Source organism: Zonotrichia albicollis, chromosome 15, assembly GCF_047830755.1.
Source record: "Zonotrichia albicollis isolate bZonAlb1 chromosome 15, bZonAlb1.hap1, whole genome shotgun sequence".
Taxonomy (NCBI): Eukaryota; Metazoa; Chordata; class Aves; order Passeriformes; family Passerellidae; genus Zonotrichia; species Zonotrichia albicollis.
This window is the reverse complement of record NC_133833.1, coordinates 10426427-10443819: the sequence shown is the minus strand read 5'-3', so window position 1 is coordinate 10443819 and position 17393 is coordinate 10426427. Positions and strand designations below refer to the sequence as shown.

Here is a 17393-nt window from a genome sequence, read left to right as displayed (position 1 = left end):
ATCAAAGAACTTCTATGGGGAAGCTTGTGAGTTTGGGCCACTGCCTCCTCTAGAGAGTTTTTTTTTTCATTCCTCATAGCAGTAAGTATCTCATTTCTAATGAGACTGTGTTACTTGATGTGCAGGTGATAATGTTACAACCTATGACTGGTTTCTGCTGTTAGGTTCTGTGTTCATCTGCTCCTCTTGCTGTGACACCTCCTCTCCTGCTCTCTGCTCCCAGGTGCCATCAGCCCTGCTCTCCTCCCTGTGCCCTGGGCTGTACTGAGTGCCTGAGCCAGGAGCTGTGTGTGAACACAGGTGTGCTCCTCAGAAAACTGTGGCACCAGGCCTCCTTTGAATTTCAAATAAGCACAACAGGCAGCTCCTTTTCCTGCTTAAGGTGCAGCAGCCAGGTGCCCAGGCAGTGCTGGGCTGTCAGCCTCACTCTGCCTTTCCCTGTGCTTGGTTGGCTTCCCAACCTTGACACTGCATCCATACTCAGCTTGTGCTGCTGAGGCTGGCTTGTGTTTTACTGTGTGGTGCAGGAATTATGTCTCCATAACTGCCAGAGTGCAAAGGCCAGCTGAAGGATGAGGAGTTTGCCTCCAAGGGCTGGTAATTGATTGGGATAAGGAATGGTGCCAGGAGGGAGGAGTGGGGAGTGAAGTAAAGAAGAAGCTGAAAAGGGGAACCTTGGGTCATGGCGTCCCTTGGAGCAGGCAAAGTGGGACAGGGATTAACTGTCTCATTTAATGTTCATTTTCCTTTCTGTTTTGTCCAGTGGGGATTTATGACAATAGAGTGGTTAACATTGGGGATCTGGCTGGAGAGAGGTGCTGATGGGACATGTAAGAGCTAAAAGATTTCCTAAGTTTGAAGATCAGCCTAGAGGAAGGTTTGAAGTACAGGGAGGAAGGGGGGCTGTCAAGGGACCATGAGGAAGAGAAGGGAGGAACAAAATGGAAGGACCCAAACTGCGCTGTGCTGAGCAGAGATGTAGAGTTTGGGCATGTGGTAGGAAAGGGGGAAAGACAAGGAATCAGAGAAGGGCAGTGACTTGTTGCCAGGACCCAGAGGCAGAAGAAGGTTTTCAGAAATAGCATTTGTTTTGGTGTTCTGATGAAATGAGAAACCTGGGGTACAGAATTTGAGATGTAGAGGTGCCTTAGTGAAGTTCAATTTGGAGAATGCAAAGTTCACCTCTTCCACTAGTTGTCTTTATCTGTGAATAATTTCTCTAAAAGGTCATATGATACTTCATCTCCTTCAGTGTCAATTTCTTTTACTCTGAATGTCATATTTATCCCAAAGTAGAGAAATGGCATGCTGCTTGAAACAAGCCAGGATTAGCCACGTGTTCTGACAGACTTCAGCACTGGATAAATGTTGAACAGCAAATTGCTTTGAGGGATTAGTAATTGGATAGTGAGCCTTTTGCTTTTAGGTGAGTTGTGTGAAATGGAGACTCTGGACTCTGTCTGAGCAGAGTGGAGCAGATGGATAAAGCTGTAAGCACAGAGATCAAGTCCCACCTTCTTAGCTCAGCTTATTCTCTCTAAACAGACATGGAAAAATACTAGTGGAGTAAGGGAGCACAGGGTTGTCTTGACTTCTTTCACTGACCTCTGAGTAATAGAGGAACTCAACAACTCTAGAAATAAAGGAAAATTGCAGCACTTGGCAACTGCATTTTAAGAAAGATGTCTGGATTTTTACGTGAGCACTTGAAGGGGAGTAATGAGTGCCTGTTCAGTTTACTCCCATGTGTTAGGTGGATACATACATTTCATTGCACATACAGACCAACTCATATTAATATAGCAGAAGAGTTAATTTATCTGTTTTGAAATATTTTTTATTCTGGAAAGCCTGTTTTGAAAATGAGGAACAGATCTCTTGAAGAGTAGCAACTTTGCTTGGAAATAGAGATTTCTCTATCACTGCCACCACAGTGGTATTTGAGCACCTGCTGTTGCAGAGAGGTAAAAAAGAGTAAAGCATATGATGACATTTCTTTTCCCTTCTGTCACTCAGTCACAGCCCTAACACACCTACACAGACTCTGATTTAGTTCAACACACCAGGCTCCTTTCAACTTTCTTGTTATCCCCAAAGCAAAACCTGCCCAGCAGAAATTCCTCTTCCTATTCACAGCACCAGGCATGTTTTTCCCCCTTGCTGAGGAGAACAGAGAGTTTGTGTCAAAGAGTTAAAAGGCTTTGCTGACAGATGTGGAGAAAAAAGACTCCAGAAGAGGAACTGAGGAAGAAAATTACTTTGTACCCTGTTCCCTGTAAAGACATTTTACTTTAAGTTTTCTTCAGATCTGCCTGATAGGTCTCCAAGACTTTCAGCAATGATGACCTCTAATGTCAGAACTGGCACTGCCAGAAGTGTTTGGAGCTGGGTGGCATCTGCAGTGAGCTGGCAGGGAGAGAACAGAGTGTGACCCCAGCGGGGAGAGCAGGGTGGCAGCCAGGAGCAGAGGCATCCTTCCAGCAGATGTTCTGCTCTCCAGCAAAAATGGGCATTTCAGAGCACTCCAGCACCACCCTGCCCAGGGATCAGGTTTGATGCAACTCCGTCTAATGGGGAAGAAAATTCACAGCTTTGAAACTTTCCCTTGTACAGTTCTTAAATAATGAGGTTACTTTTTTATTTTTGGAAGCCTGGCTTGAATATCTTTGGAATATTATGTGGGAATGCAAGTAATCCTACTCCTTTGATGGATAATATCTTGAGATCTGTAGCATCTAAAATTTCATTGACATTTGAAGTCAGAGATTGCAGAGGGGAGGGTCACTGCAAGTACTTAATTTCATTGTCCAAGGAGTTCATCTTAAACACATGCTAAGTTTGTAAAAGGGCAAACACCAAAATTTATCAGTGATCTGCATTTTAGGAGGGATTTACTGTTCACAAGGGTCTGAAAAGTGAGAGCTAAAAAATTCTGACCTCATTCAAAGACTCCTTGCAGGAGTTTTGGTTCATTAAACTCCACTGCAAAGACCAAACAGCCATTTTCCTGGTTTGCTATTTAAATTAGGCAACTATTACTGCAAGTTATCCGACCACCCAGTGGATCTGGGAAAAGCTGCTGTGCAGAAAAATACAGTGACAATGAGAAGAAATTATGTAAAAGTAATTGATTTGCAAACTCAGCCTATTCTTTTTAATGCACAGAATTTTATTTTCTCTTGTAAAGTCAGTAAATGCATTTCTACAGTCTCAAGGAAGCTTAGTTATAATTGTAACATTTTAGAAGGAACTTTCAACATCTGATGGAAAATGCAAGCTGAAATGTGGTTTGCCTGCAAAAGCTGCTGTAACCCTGTGGATTGTATGTGGTTTTATCACATGATGCTTGCCTAGCCTAGGACATTGTTGTTTGTGTCAGAGATAAAATGCAATTCTAGTTCACGAGCTCCTACTGAAGTCATATGATGATCGTTCACATGTTCCAGCCATTGTGCACTGTGCTCAAGCCACACATCCTCAGCAGCCATTAGCAAATCTGCATATTGCAGGATTTCAGTGAGCTCTCCACTGTGTGGAAAGGAGAGACACTGCTGTGTGTCAGGAAAGCTGACAGGGCTGGGGGAAAGTGAACACTTCCCTCCCCTCTGTTACTAATTCCTCTGCACATTTTTTCCTTGAGGCTTTCTGTGGCAGCAGCTTTCTAAGGGAGCAGCAGTGAAGGCTGCCACGTGGGGCTTTAATATCCTGGCCATTTTCTGCTGCTTTGCTGAAGCACAGTTAAGGCCAAATTTAAGTCACCTGTCCCTAAAAAAATAACCTGGACAGCCTAGGACAGAGGCATGGGCCTCCCATTCCTCCACAGCAGTCAGGCCAGTCATCTTTTCCAACAGCCATTGCTGATTATTGAGCAGTTGTGGAGTTACTAATGTGTGCCTTGGCTATCTCACACTTTTCTTTATGCCTTTTCCTTAAAAGCTGAGACATGGCCATGTTTTTGGATGAAGAGGAAGCTTGTGGCAGGGAGCTGTGAGTCCAGACATGAAGCTGTGACATACAACAGCACTTCTGTGTTCCCATCTGTCCTTAAACCTTCCTTTCAGCAGGGTTTGCTTCCAGCTTGCTCTTACTGGTTTGGTGATTGTGTAGGAAATGGTAATTAAGGAAGTCTTAGGGCAGAGTTAGTGTGGAATTTTGAGCAGTGTGGACTATTTCTGTCTCCTAGTGCTGCCTACCAGCAGATGTAAATAATGCCAACCTTACGGGGGTGTGCTGAAGTGTAACGAGCGTGTGAAAAATACATTGAGATCTTTAGGTGAGGAGGGTTGGCAATGCCAGTGCTGTGTAAACTGCATTAACTTGGTGGATGCTGATTCTCCTTGGGATGCTGGCATTCTCAAGGGAAATCACAAATGCTTTTAAATAGTGAATGGAACATAGTAAAGCATCTCCCATGCTAATGATTGATAATTCTCTGTGTGTAGCGTGAACACAGATCCTGCCCATTCTGTACATCAGTTCCAGCTCCATCTGGGCCCTCTAAACTCTATTCTCTGCTCTGCTTTTTGTCTGAATCTCTATCAAAATTTACCTTTTGGATTGATTCTTCATAGTTTTGTGACTATTTTCTGCCTTCTCTGTAGCACTGTGTTTTTCGGTGTTGTCCATTTTCAGCCTCACAATTCCCTCATACAGAAAACGTAAGGAATGTGTCACCTCTGTGCCACTCTTGAGAAAGTCTAGGGGGCTTAGACACAGCTAGGGAGAGATCTGTGAAAAATAGGATCTTTTCTCTCCACTTGCCCTTGTAACATGAATCTTCTGAATTCTGTGTTTTTCTTTCTTGATAATTAATAGTGAGCTGCTGCTTACACTCCTGTGTCATCTCCACTCTGGCAGGCACAGCGAGTAAGGTGGACATTGCCACCCTTCCTTTAAATGCTTTGGTACCACCCTCTCTCCTAATCCTGGGTCTAAAAAAGTCTACTTAGGGAGATGGAGTTGTAGTGACCTGTTGGCTTCTGGCTAATTGGAAGGAAGAGAGCTTAGCTTTCCTTTGGACAGCCAGGCTGCAGAGAAATGGGTATATGTTCTATTACCTGTTTCCTGGGGCATGAGCCTTTCAGCTGCTAAATATCTTACTTAAACAGGTAAGTACAATGATACTAACAATGATTTCAGGTCATGGGACTTAGTGTGTCACGTGTGTTGTCTTTATTTCAGAAACTCTGCAGTGACGCTCAGGTGAGAGTTTTTGGGAAGTGTTGCCAGCTAAAGCCTGGAGGAGACAGCTCTTCTTCCTTGGATAGTTCAATCAATTCATCCTCCTCGTTCTCTGATCCAAAAGAGCAATGCCCAAAATACCAGGTGAGTCACTTTTTTTTCCATGGCAGATGCTAACAGCAGGTGAGGCATGACTGTTTTAACGTACTTGAAATAAGAGGCTGGCAGTGGAGAGCAGTGAGAACCAAGACCTTGGGTGACTCAGGAATGTTTAACACTGCGGCTTTGGGTATTATCAAGTCTAAAACCAGCCAGCTGGTTCTCTTGGGATGTCTTGAATGGCAGCGATTTCTCCAGGGCATTTGTTCCATTTTGTGACCCAGGTGATAACACTCATTTGGTGCGATCAGACTAGGCACAAATATCTTGGTGTAGATGAAGTAGTCTATTTCATTGTCAAATGCCAGAGAAATAACATTGTCTGTAAGGATGGTCTGTGTAACAGCTTTTTAAGGGATTTGGTGCACTTGAGTTCCATTTTATATAAGAGATTTTGGCCATGAGAGTAGCTAGAGTCATCTGACACGGATATATTTTTGTCATCTCTCCTTCCACAGATCACAAGTGTTTTATATTAAGCCACCCTAAAATAGAACTAAGCCCTTTTCACTCTTTGTAATGAAGTAATTGTGTGTTTGAGGGAAGCTGCTATCTCCACAACCTGCTCTGGAGTACAATACTACTGATGTCTTAATCTCCCATAGATAGAAGTGAAGAAGCTTCCAGCGCTGACTTTCCTACTGTCACGTTAACTCCTGCTATATTTGGCAAGCTGTGTATTCTTGTTTTCTCTGTCTCATCACACTCTTTTCCACAGCTTGGGTAAGGTGGCTGAAGATCTGTTTTCCGTTCCTCCCTTCCTGGCAGGGCATTTACTGTGGTTATGAAAGGAAGAGATGTTTCTGTCAGCAGCTCCCTTCCAGCACAAAGCAACCTCCTTTGTGCACTGTGTGCCCAAGAAAAACCATGCCCCCCGCTCCCAGAACCTGGCTCTGCTCCAGAGCAGGCTCTCTGCAAACAATGCTCAATGCTACTAAAGAAAATGAATTTTAGTGTTTGGCATGAGGATGCATTTTAAAGCTGTGGAAAGTTTTCCTTTTGAAGTTCCCATTTCCTCATGTGTATCACTCACTCAAAATGTTACTGAGCTGAACTGAAATCTCAGTGGCTGTGGGACTGTGCCACACACTTTCAGCTGAAGTTGGTCTTCCACAGCATATTTATTGTGAACTATCTACTGCATTCATCAGACTCCTTCCAGGCTACCCCAGCTAGTAGCAGAGAGACAAAATTACAAGAATTCTTTAATGTGCAGTAAAATTTAGTATTAGGTATGCAGAAGGGCCAGAGTAAGTTTGTCCAGACTTCACTCAGCCTGGCATTTCCTATGTTTTAACTGCTGTGTCTGTAGGCTCAGAAGTTACTTATTGGAGTATTTATAAATTCTCTTGTTTGCTTTTTGTAAGGCTATAAAATGGAAGTTCAAATAATATAATACTATGCGGCTTTTGAAATACTATTTTATATTTTCTTGTTTAAATACACTTTGATTATATATGAGCAACTTTAATTGCAAGGTGAAATAGGATTTGTTCCAGGGTTCCATATTTGTAATTATGTCCCATATTTAACACTTATTTTCTTATTGCCTTTTTAATTTACAGATATATTTAGTTATTGACAGGACAATACGTACAGTAAAGGGAGTATTAAAAGCTGTAAATATGTTCAGAAATGTAATTTCCAAATCATGCAAATGTTACTACCTCTAATATGCTAATGTGCAATCACAAACATTTTGTGGGTATTTTATGATCAGTTTTTATAGGAACTCTAAACTGTGACCTGAGGAGTTGGTTTGTGTCCAGGCTGTCAGTGCCCCAGGCTGTGCCCTTCTTGCCGGATGCTCCTTGGCTACTTTTTGTTTGAGTTTTTAATATTTAACCTCTTTCCCCAGTTGATTGTACCCTGCTTTGGTCTTGAGTGACCTGAGTTTTGCAGCATTAGAGGCCTAAAGAGCTGAGCTGTAACAGTGTTTCCATACTAAATGCACGAAATATGTGCCTTTGGTTATGCATGATAAAATTACTGTTATTAATTGTAGAGGAAATGCCAGACTGAACAGGCCATGGGCTCATCTTATCACAGTCTTTGCCTTCAGCAGGGCTTGTCTGTCTTTCAGAGGAAAGGGAAACCCCTATAATTAAATTTGAAAGCAGCTGATTTTCACTTTAATTTGGCTGTCTGACAAAGAAAATCAATACTTTAAGATAAAGTATTTTTACTGAGCTTTAGAATTATATTTTCACAACAGCAGAAAGTTGAAATCAAAACCCACATCAAGGGCTTGGCATTTAATCAGAATTGTGTCCTTCATTTGGAGATCTGCAACAGATTTAAAAACAACAATCATAGCATGAGGCTGAAATAATTTGCAGTGTTCTTAAGACAGGATTTTGTGATGCTGGCAAACCTGTTATTTCCTGGAGTCATTAACATCTATGCTGAGATTTTCTTGGAGCTGCTGGTTCATACTGACTGGTTCTAAATTCTAGTTTTTCCAGTACTGCCTACAGTGCACCTGAGCAGTGGGATGTCCTGGGAGGCAGAGATGGAAATTTCACTGAGGCCCAGCTAATGATCAGCCTTTGTCCTGTCACTGAACACTTACAAACCTTGGAGTTGTGCCCTTGTTTTTACAGTTGTGGTTTCTGCTTTCAGTCATCCCCTCTCCTTGCAGGGATAGATTCCAGAGGTTAAAAGCATGGCTGTTAAAAGTATCATCAGCTTAATTGAGAGTGCTTGAAAAGAACTAAAAATTGAGAAACGTTGTGAGTGTGCTGCCTTTTGGCTGATGAGCATTTCCCTGTTCCTGCCCTTGTTCTGTGGGCTGGTGTGAGCAGGAGCACTGAGTGGGATGTTCTCAGCTGTTCTTGCTGCCTGCAGGGGTCTGTGGTGGGGACACCCTGTCCTTGGTGGTGCTCCAGGCTCACTGTCTGACACTGGCTCAGGCTGCCCAGGGGACCTGGGGCTGCCCTACCCCTGGAAATGTCCAAGGCTAGGCTGGACTGGGCTTGGAGCAACCTGGGACAGTGGGAGGTGTCCCTGCCCATGGCAGGGGGTGGAACTGGATGAGCTTCCAGGTCCCTTCCAACCCAACCCATTCTGCCATTCTGTACTTCAGTCCTGTGTAGAATACTCGGGGTTCTGGTTTGTTTAGAGGAATATGGAGATGCACTGAGCATCTTCCAGCAGGGTTGTTTCTGTGAGGGGTTTAAGGGATCTTTTAGAAGGATCTCTCCAGGAAATGGAGTAATGACATGCTATCACACACTTTGAAGGAAATGTGTTGCTCTTTTGCACAGTGCCGAACCTCCTCACTTGAGAACTGGCTGAGCTCTGTTAGGGAGCGATCACCACGTTTTAAATTATTCAGGGCAAGGTACAAGTGGAGAGCCAGCACTTACACTCTGCTGGCCTGGAGGTGAAACAGCCCCGGACAAAGGGACAGTAATCACAGTCATTGCAAACACACAAATTAGAAGTCTGTCTGCAGAGCAGTTGTCTCCAGTTGATTGCCCTGAGTAATTTTTTAATTTTAGGGTTTTGTTTGCAGAATTTGCCCTAGCCAGTGATGCAGCATAGTGACTTTGCTCCTTGGTATTTAGCCTGTGTGCTCCTGCCACCAGAGAAGCAGGAATTGCACCACTTCAGCCTGGCATCTAATGTGATGCTGCAGCTCTTTCCTGGTGCCATCACAGAAGCACCAGAGAGAGATTCATCCCATATAAAATATCATCCATGGATAAGTTATGACTCAGTCTTTGTCAAGTAAACATTGGTCCAATTTGGCTCCACTGCACAGTGTGACATCTCCAGTGAACTGCTTGCTGATTCTTCTTGTCAAGCAGGAGCAAGGCTTAGGCTTAATTCAGTGAGGTGTGTTAACACATTGTTAAAAGTTTGGTCCCCTGGCTCAGTGCTGTTGGAATCTGCTTCCTCCCACCTAGGTGGGTTTGGTTTGTTGCATTGTTTTAGGGTTGAGCTTACAGCCAGTGAAGATCACTTTCTCTGTTAGCATTATCTTGATTAAACTGTTTAACTTTCCATGTTCAACAGTGTTCCAGCAAGATATTTTGCATATTTATCTTCTAAATAAGGAATATTTTCTCTCTTGTGTGTTGCCTTACTAGAAGTGTGCCTCTAAAATGCTTAAAACCAAACCTTGGTGGGTTTGATTTTTTGCAGGGTTCTCGGTGCTCCTCAGATGCCAACATGCTTGGAGAGATGATGTTTGGCTCTGTGGCCATGAGCTACAAGGGCTCCACATTGAAAATCCATCAGATCCGGTAAGATGAACTTTTTGCTGCAGGTGTTTTCAGAAGATTCACTCCTTAGTGCTATAAACAGTGAGCTGAATGGCACAAGTGCAGAGTAAAATGGATTTCTGTGTTTGCTTTAAAGTCAGTCTGATGTCATTTTTGAAATACAAGGCTGTTATGTCGTGTTAAGGTCAATAAAACCTGGAGGGCTGTGAAATGGAAGGCAAAGCCTGTCTTGGCACTGTTTGTGACTGACATCTCCCTCCTGTTCCCCAGCTCCCCTCCCCAGCTCATGCTCAGCAAGGTGTTCACAGCTCGCACGGGCAGCAGCATCTACGGCAGCCTGAACACGTGAGTGCCCTGCCCTTTGTGGCTATTGCACAGAAAGAGGTGAATGCAAGGACACACAGGACCTTCTTTGGACCCTCCAGATTCTTTCTCTAAAAAAATAACTCCTTGCTACATCCTGTCAGTGGTGTCTTCACCTCAGCTGGCTCTAAGGGAATGAATGAACCATTCCTTCCATGCTGATATGGTGAAGCTTGATACTGTAAGGTACAAAAGTACCTACCTGCAACCTTGGAGATTCAGTCCAAGATGAAGAAAAATACAAAAACATCAAAATAAAAAATATTATAAAAAGATGTTACAAAAATATCTGTTTTCTGTTATCAAGCGACCCACCTGAAGATGTGGCTTAGGCTATGAAAGTTTTTTCTAGTAGAATCCTGTGTTCTTACCTTGTCTGTTTCATTTTGGCTATAATGAACTATCTCTCTATTTTACTGAAATGCAAGTCACTGGTTTTGTTATATGTTTTATGTTTGTTATAGGTTGCAGGACAGTCTTGAGTTCATTAATCAAGACAGCAATACATTAAAGCCTGACCACAGTACAATTATGAATGGACTTCTTGGGAATATAGGTAATTGCAAACAGATTTTATTTGCTGATATCTTTAATTGAGTAAACATAGATTCTAGAACATGCAAATCTTTTAAATAAATTTTTAAAAAAGCTAAAGATGTAATAGAAAATTAATGCTGATGGAGCTTGGAGAAGAATAACTTGGACTGTTCAGGGAATTAGCAGTTATTCAGTATACTCAGCTGCATATGTGTATACAAAATACATAATAGAAATATTTATATATACTTAAGTTCAAATACAGAAAATGTTGGAAAATAGCATTCTGTAGAAATTCCTGAAGAGCATATCTCTAATCAGGCAGGACTGATTCAGCCTGGCTCAGTTCCCTGGTTTTATTGCCATTAATAATTCTCATTCTGCACTGTACTCTGCCCCCCTGAGCACTTGTGGCTGTGTGTCCTGTACGAGTCTCAGTTAACCTTGCACAGCTGAGCTGCAGCTTTGGATCAGATTAGAATATCTGTGTGTTCTCTCCTCTGGCTGACCATGGCAGCTAAGCAGTCTTGAGAAACCATCTGGTGTCCTCAGTCCTGTGGGTGGAGGCTCCATGAACATTAGATAACAAAGGTCTGGGCTTTTCCTCTTGGAACAGTAGAGCAGATAGGACTGGACTTCAGTGCTTGGTTGTCCAGTGTAGCAGCCCGATCCATGGCTCTCTCCTCCCTTTCTGTTCATTTTGATTGTTGACTTAGCAAACAAATGTCTGTTGTAGGTGGAATAAGGGGGTTATTTTCACAATTGCTTTCCAGGAAATTGCTGTATGTAAAATATGCTTTTATAGGGTTGGAAGTAAGGGGTATATTTGATGACTGTGGTACTCTTAAATGGGTTTCTGACTCTGAGGTGGTTCTAGATCTTAGGGCTGTTTACTGCTTTCCTTCACATTGACTTTGCTAAGACTGTGCCCAGGTAAGGGCTTAAATGCTGCTCAAGCTCATGAGCTGTACACCTCATTAAAATAATTTGCAGTAGTCCATTTGTAAGGGAAACCAGTTAAGGTTGTAAGAACCTTACAACCTACAAATGCATTTCCCACCATCCTTTCAGGCTTCAGTTGTGATTTTTGCAGTGAATGTGGTGCCTGATTTGAGAGACAGGAGATCACCTTCATCTGCTGAAGGTTTCGCTGTGGCTTGTGCCTGGCAGGAGTGTGCTGTAGCATTAGAGTGATCTAAACTGCAAGTTCCAGTTCAGATAAAGCAGCTCTTAGGCATGGAGTGATTCAGGTGTAGCCAGTGCCACCTGTTCTCTGTGTCCAGCTGTGAGGTGACCCTGGTGACTGCCCCAAGAACCGAGCAGGAGCTGTGGGCACCTCGGGGCGAGGGTGTGTGGCAAGAGGCACAAGGTTGTCAGCAAGAAGTGGATGCTGGAGTTTTCTTTGTGACTGAGCTGCACAAGTTTTCAACAGTGTTTGTTTACAGTTGCCATTTGAGTACAGAGGGAACCCTAGGTAAAGCTAAAGCAGGGAGGGGAGTTAATCTATAACTGCAGCATTTCCAACAACTGTGCTCAGCAGCAGAGACTGCTCCTCACTCACCGCTGACAGGAGGAGGGTTTATGTGTTTTGGCTGGGAACTGTTTACAAGGTGTATTTTTCACATGTGCTGGTTAAAAAAAACCAAAGCAGCCCTGGTCATGTGTTCCCTTTAATGACTGGAGGCCTCAGAGAAAGGAAGGGAGCTTTGAGGTGCAGCCTTTGTGTTTTGTATAATCAGAAAACTTGGCGTGAGCATGGGCCTCAAATATAGGAGAGGGACTGGCAATTAACTCTTTAAAAGTACTTATGTGTTTTTTCTGGCTCTATGTACAGTAAATACCCTGTTTCCCTGGTATATCTATAATTCAGTATTACTTTTAAAATGCACTACTGAGACTGCTAACATTTATTTTCTATGTGATCATTTCACTCAACTTATGTACTGACTATTCTCAGAACTACTTCAGCCTATAATATTCTGTTGGTTCTACTAAGATGAAATCCTGCCTTCTTTCTCCCCTTCCTCCTCCTCTTCAGAAGCAGTGTTCCCAGGCACCCCACCAGTGTGGATGTTAAAACAAACATTATACTCTGTGATGAATCTCCTGTTTGTGGTCAAGTTAGGCTTTGAGCCTGCATAAATTAATCATTTTTCAACCTTAAAATTAAAAAAAAAAAAAACCCTTTGAGAAACCCCATCCTTGTATGGGAGACAGTGGAAAGCTGGGTCTATTATTATAAACTGTAAATGCTGTATAGCCCAGCTGTGAGACTCACCCTCACATCAGCGTTCTGGTAAAGCCTCAGAGCTGTTCTCCTGCCTGTGTTACTCTGCATTTATGTTGGCTCAAACCTTTCCCTGCCCTGGCCCCCTCCCTATGGACTGTTCTGCTTTACTAACCTCATTCTCTGATGTGTATTTTACGTTTTGCCATGTAGGTCTTTCCCAGCTTTGCAGCCCCAGGCGGGCATTCTCAGAGCAAGGTCCGCTCCGCCTCATCCGGAGCGCCTCTTTCTTTGCAGGTTTGCTGTGTGCTGTGTGCTGTGCTGTGGGGCTAGTCTAGCTGGGGTGACAAACTCTGTGGAGTTGTAGTTTAGCCCTGTAAATAAGATCTCAGATTAATAAAAAATTAAAAAATAATAAAAAAGAAAATAATAAAATGGACAGTGATGTTTGCTCCCTTACCTTTCTGGACATATTTCTTAAATCCCCAAAGGACAGCAGGCATTTAATAGTCCTCTTTCAACTGTCTGTGTTGTTCTGTTTTGGAAACTTAAATATTTAAATATGGAATTAATATTTATGGGGATAATATTTCACAATGATGTCAAGCTATTTTGATCTGGATTGGTTTCAACCAAAGTGTAAAAATTAGAGCTAAATTAGATTAATTCAAAATGGACATTTCTTGCTTTTAGTGGATCTTATTTCCATGGCTGAGTAGCTTTATTTCACACAAATATTTGTAAAATATATCACATTTAAAGACTGTTGAGCCTGACACACCTTTGATCTTGTCTGTATGCAGACTGTGAATCTGGACAGCTTACAGCTTAGTTGAACAACCAATGCACTGCTCACAGTTTAAAAATATTTATTTCTTCAAGACAGCATTCAAAATTCCTTTAAAAGTACATATCTAATACCTGAGAAAGCTGGTATAGGAATGAAGTTGTGTTTATTTTGAGTCTTGGTGGGTTTTGCCTATACATTGGGTACTACAAATGTGACCAGCATCCTCTTGGTACAGTAAAATTTTATTGAAAATTATCTATGGACAGAAACGAAGTCCTGGTTTTAGTTTGCACTTAAATAGGTGTATGGACTTGAGAAAAACCTATACAGGCTTCTCAGGTAAGTGTTTTGGTTTGTTCAGCTAAGCAGCCTTTCTTGGTGATGGCCTTGTGCAGTGCTGTTGATCTGAATTAATGAGCATGTTTTTGTTTCATTAATTACATGGAGATCTGCAAACAAGAAAGGAACTGTACATTCCCCTGCTAATTGGTATTCCTTGTTTTACAGTTCACAGCAACCCTATGGATATGCCTGGAAGGGAGCAGAACGAGGACAGAGACAGCGGGATAGCAAGATCTGGTAATGGCAGTTCCATGTGTTAACCCTGTAAACTCCAAAAAGATTCATTTGTCATGGGATCTCTGCACATCATGAAGTAGTGCTGAAATGGGATTGTTCTGGTTTGCTCTGTGACATTAATGACACCTCTCTGTACAGGTCCAGGTGGTGCAGGTGTTGAGGATGTGTGTTGGGCAGCTCACAGTAACCTGACAGCAGTGTCTTTTATTAAACAAGCTACTAATAAGCAAGGCAGATTAAATATTGAAATGAGCTTGCAGCATTTCTAAGCAATACTTGCTGTCATCTCCTTTCCAAATCCAGGAGGCCAGGTTGGATGGGGCTTGGAGCAACCTGGTCTAGTGAAAGGTGTCCCTGCCCATGGCAGGAGATGGAATGAGATGAGCTTTCAGATCCCTTCCTACCCAAATCATTCTGTGATTCTGTGTTCCTATGATGGTAATATTAAAATATGAATTGGCTTCAACAACACCCCTTTCCTACCTCCAAATTCAGGTTGTTGAACATTTGGGCTAGGATTGTAAAGGCTGTTAAAGGATGTGATCAACACTACTCCTTTCCACAAGGAATTTATTTCCTGATACTCAGGTTGCTGAGCAAGGTGCATCCTGTGCATTACCTATTATGTAAATCAGCAGGACTGTCCCACCCTTGTCATGCTTGTATGGCTTGTTAATGTCATTATAAACTGGTTATTTTTATATTAGAAACACAGATAAGCAAAAGAGAAGGCACTTGAGAAGCAACATCAGTATCTCCTGAGAGCCTTGGTTTAGTTGCTGGTGTTATATTCCGAATGCCCTTTTTTCTGGAGAGGTTTTTATTGCTCTTGTTGTTGCAGCATCTCTCAGCAGCCTGCTCATCACCCCGTTCCCATCGCCGGGCTCCTCGTTCAACAAGAGCTGTGCCAGCAGCTACCAGCGGCGCTGGCGGCGCAGCCAGACCACCAGCCTGGAGAACGGCGTCTTCCCCCGATGGTGAGCTGGCCGGGCCAGGGCTGCTTGCTGCCACACACCACTGATTCTGCTCGTGCATGTGTGCATCTGCCCTTGCTGATGCTTTCACTGGGGTATTTAGGGTGTAAGTCAGGCTGATCTTTTTTAGTCTCTGTGTGCCTCATGGCATTCCATGTTTTTTCACTAACTGGAAAGCCTTCAGCACCATAGAAATCTGTAGGCTGTAGTTTTCAGGATAAGAAGCCCTAATATCATACTCAAAGCACAAATTCTCGGCAGGTATAGGAGAGAACTAGAATACCAATATTCTGATCCTACAAACACTTTGAATCTGGTTCCAGAGTTTTGTGATTGCAAAATCAATTAATAGTTGTTTGTAAAAAATCACAAAGGGATTGTTATCAACGATGATGATTTGACAACACATTCAAGCAAAAGGTATTTGTTGAAGTTAAATGTTCAAGAACTGAATCACACAGGAAACCAAGGTACAACTTTGAGCAGTGGATTACATTAACTTTCCCTTTTGTTCCTGCTCCAAGGTCCATGGATGAAAGCTTCAACTTGTCAGATGACAGCTCTGGTCCAAACCCAGGAATTGTTAGGAAGAAGAAGATAGCAATTGGGGTTATTTTTTCACTCTCAAGAGATGAAGATGAAAACAACAAATTTAACGAGTTCTTTTTTTCACACTTCCCTCTTTTTGAGAGTCACATGAACAAACTGAAGAGTGCAATAGAACAGGTAAACAATTGCTTTGGCTTTTTGCACTTGTGTATGTTCTCCCAGCCCTCTCAGATTAATTTCTAACTCCTGTTGCTAGTTACAAAAGTGGGATCAAGTTGATGTTGGGTGTGGGAATTGCATCACTGCAGTTAAAACTTTGACTTTTATGCCTTGAATGGTGAAAAGCACAAAAGAAGCAGAAGCTGCAAATGTGCCTCACCTGTCTTCCCTCAGATGGGAAAGTTGGCACTTGGACCGTCACTTTATCACTTAAAAGAATTATTTGCATGACCTGTTGAACAAAAGATAAAGTCAAGCACATGACTTGGTTTTCCATTTTCTGTGCTCCTGTAGCTGTGTGTTACTTATCTGTTTAATGATTGCTTTCAAGGCCATGAAAATGAGTCGGAGATCAGCTGATGCCAGCCAGCGGAGTTTGGCATATAACAGAATTGTGGATGCCCTCAATGAGTTCAGGTGAGCCACGTCTCCTGTCTTTTCTGTCTCTTTCTTCAAAAGCACCTGAGCCTGTTTTAGAAGGATCTTCTTAGTGCAGGATAAGTAACTTAAAATGTCTAAAATCTCCTGCAAAAGTCAGTACAGTAAAGGACTGGTGATACCAAGCTATCCTAATGTGTCTGAGGTTTTGGATTTTTCCAAGTGTGTGTCCATCAGTCCTGGGTGAACAGGACACAGATGTTCAGGGTTTTCTGTGCTTTAGGTGATAAGAAAGCTCCCAGTGACCTCCTAAATGGTCTTTTGTGGCCTGTTGAGAGGGGGAAAAGCATTGCAAAGTCCTGTTTTGGAAATCCTCCTCTAGTGTGTATTGTCCTGATGTGTGACAAAGCTCACCCCTCTCTAAGCTGTGCTCCAAAGGTGTTTCAGAAAAACTGTTAGGAAAGAGAAGAGCTGTCTTTTCCCACAGTCAAATGCAGTGCTGTAATCTCTGGCTATTGGTACCTGCAGAGCCTCTCTGTTCAATAGTTATTATACAAAGTAACACAGATAAGTACATCCCTGGCATTTAGCTGTATTTTCTTTCCATAGTTGAAGTCATGGGGAGGGAGTTAAGATGAAATCCATCTGCTTGGAGTGATTCATCTCCTCTCAGATGGGAGTGGCAGGGTGCTTCCTTTTACAACCACTGTAGAGCTACTTTTTAGAGACATTATTGAAGACAGCTCTCTGATGTTATAAAAAGAAATTTCTGACATCAGGATGTATTTTACTGAACAGAGAAGGATCCTGAGGGCTCACTTATTTTTCCACAATTTTCTTACCTGAATGCCATGGATTGGGTGGTGCTGCAGGATGAAGGCACAGTGTATTTTCAATTTTTTTAGAAGCTCACCTCCAGGCAGTCACAAGGAAGGGCAGAGGATATGTCCTGTAGGGACAGAAGGCAGAAAATAGGGAGCACGTGGGCCTGTGGATGGGATAAGCTGTGCCAAGAGAGGGAGCAGAGGGAGCTCATGACTGCTGGGAGCCACTGATCCAGCCCAGGGGCCTGAGACAAGTTCAGCAACTCGGAGCAGCCACAATGATTCCTCCACTCCCACAGCTCTGCCCTGTTTCCCCTCCCAGGTCTCTCCCTGAGCCATTTCTGTGCCTTCCCACCCTCTGTTAACACCAGCTCCCCAGCTGTT

At 42.8% G+C, this 17393-nt stretch overlaps 1 protein-coding gene across 3 annotated transcripts in view; it reads left to right on the top strand.

The window, feature by feature from the left end:
* FNIP1 (folliculin interacting protein 1) overlaps nucleotides 1–17393 on the top strand; it is a 64435-nt gene that overhangs the window by 30513 nt on the left and 16529 nt on the right. For 2 of the 3 annotated variants that reach the window (XM_074552015.1, XM_005483583.4), the window contains exons 3-11: nucleotides 5182–5325; nucleotides 9490–9590; nucleotides 9840–9914; nucleotides 10397–10488; nucleotides 12910–12993; nucleotides 13994–14065; nucleotides 14907–15042; nucleotides 15564–15765; nucleotides 16139–16224. In XM_074552015.1, coding sequence (XP_074408116.1) covers nucleotides 5182–5325; nucleotides 9490–9590; nucleotides 9840–9914; nucleotides 10397–10488; nucleotides 12910–12993; nucleotides 13994–14065; nucleotides 14907–15042; nucleotides 15564–15765; nucleotides 16139–16224 — 992 coding nt within the window. The remainder of the gene's footprint in view (nucleotides 1–5181; nucleotides 5326–9489; nucleotides 9591–9839; nucleotides 9915–10396; nucleotides 10489–12909; nucleotides 12994–13993; nucleotides 14066–14906; nucleotides 15043–15563; nucleotides 15766–16138; nucleotides 16225–17393) is intronic. The other variant, XM_074552016.1, reaches the window with a different exon arrangement.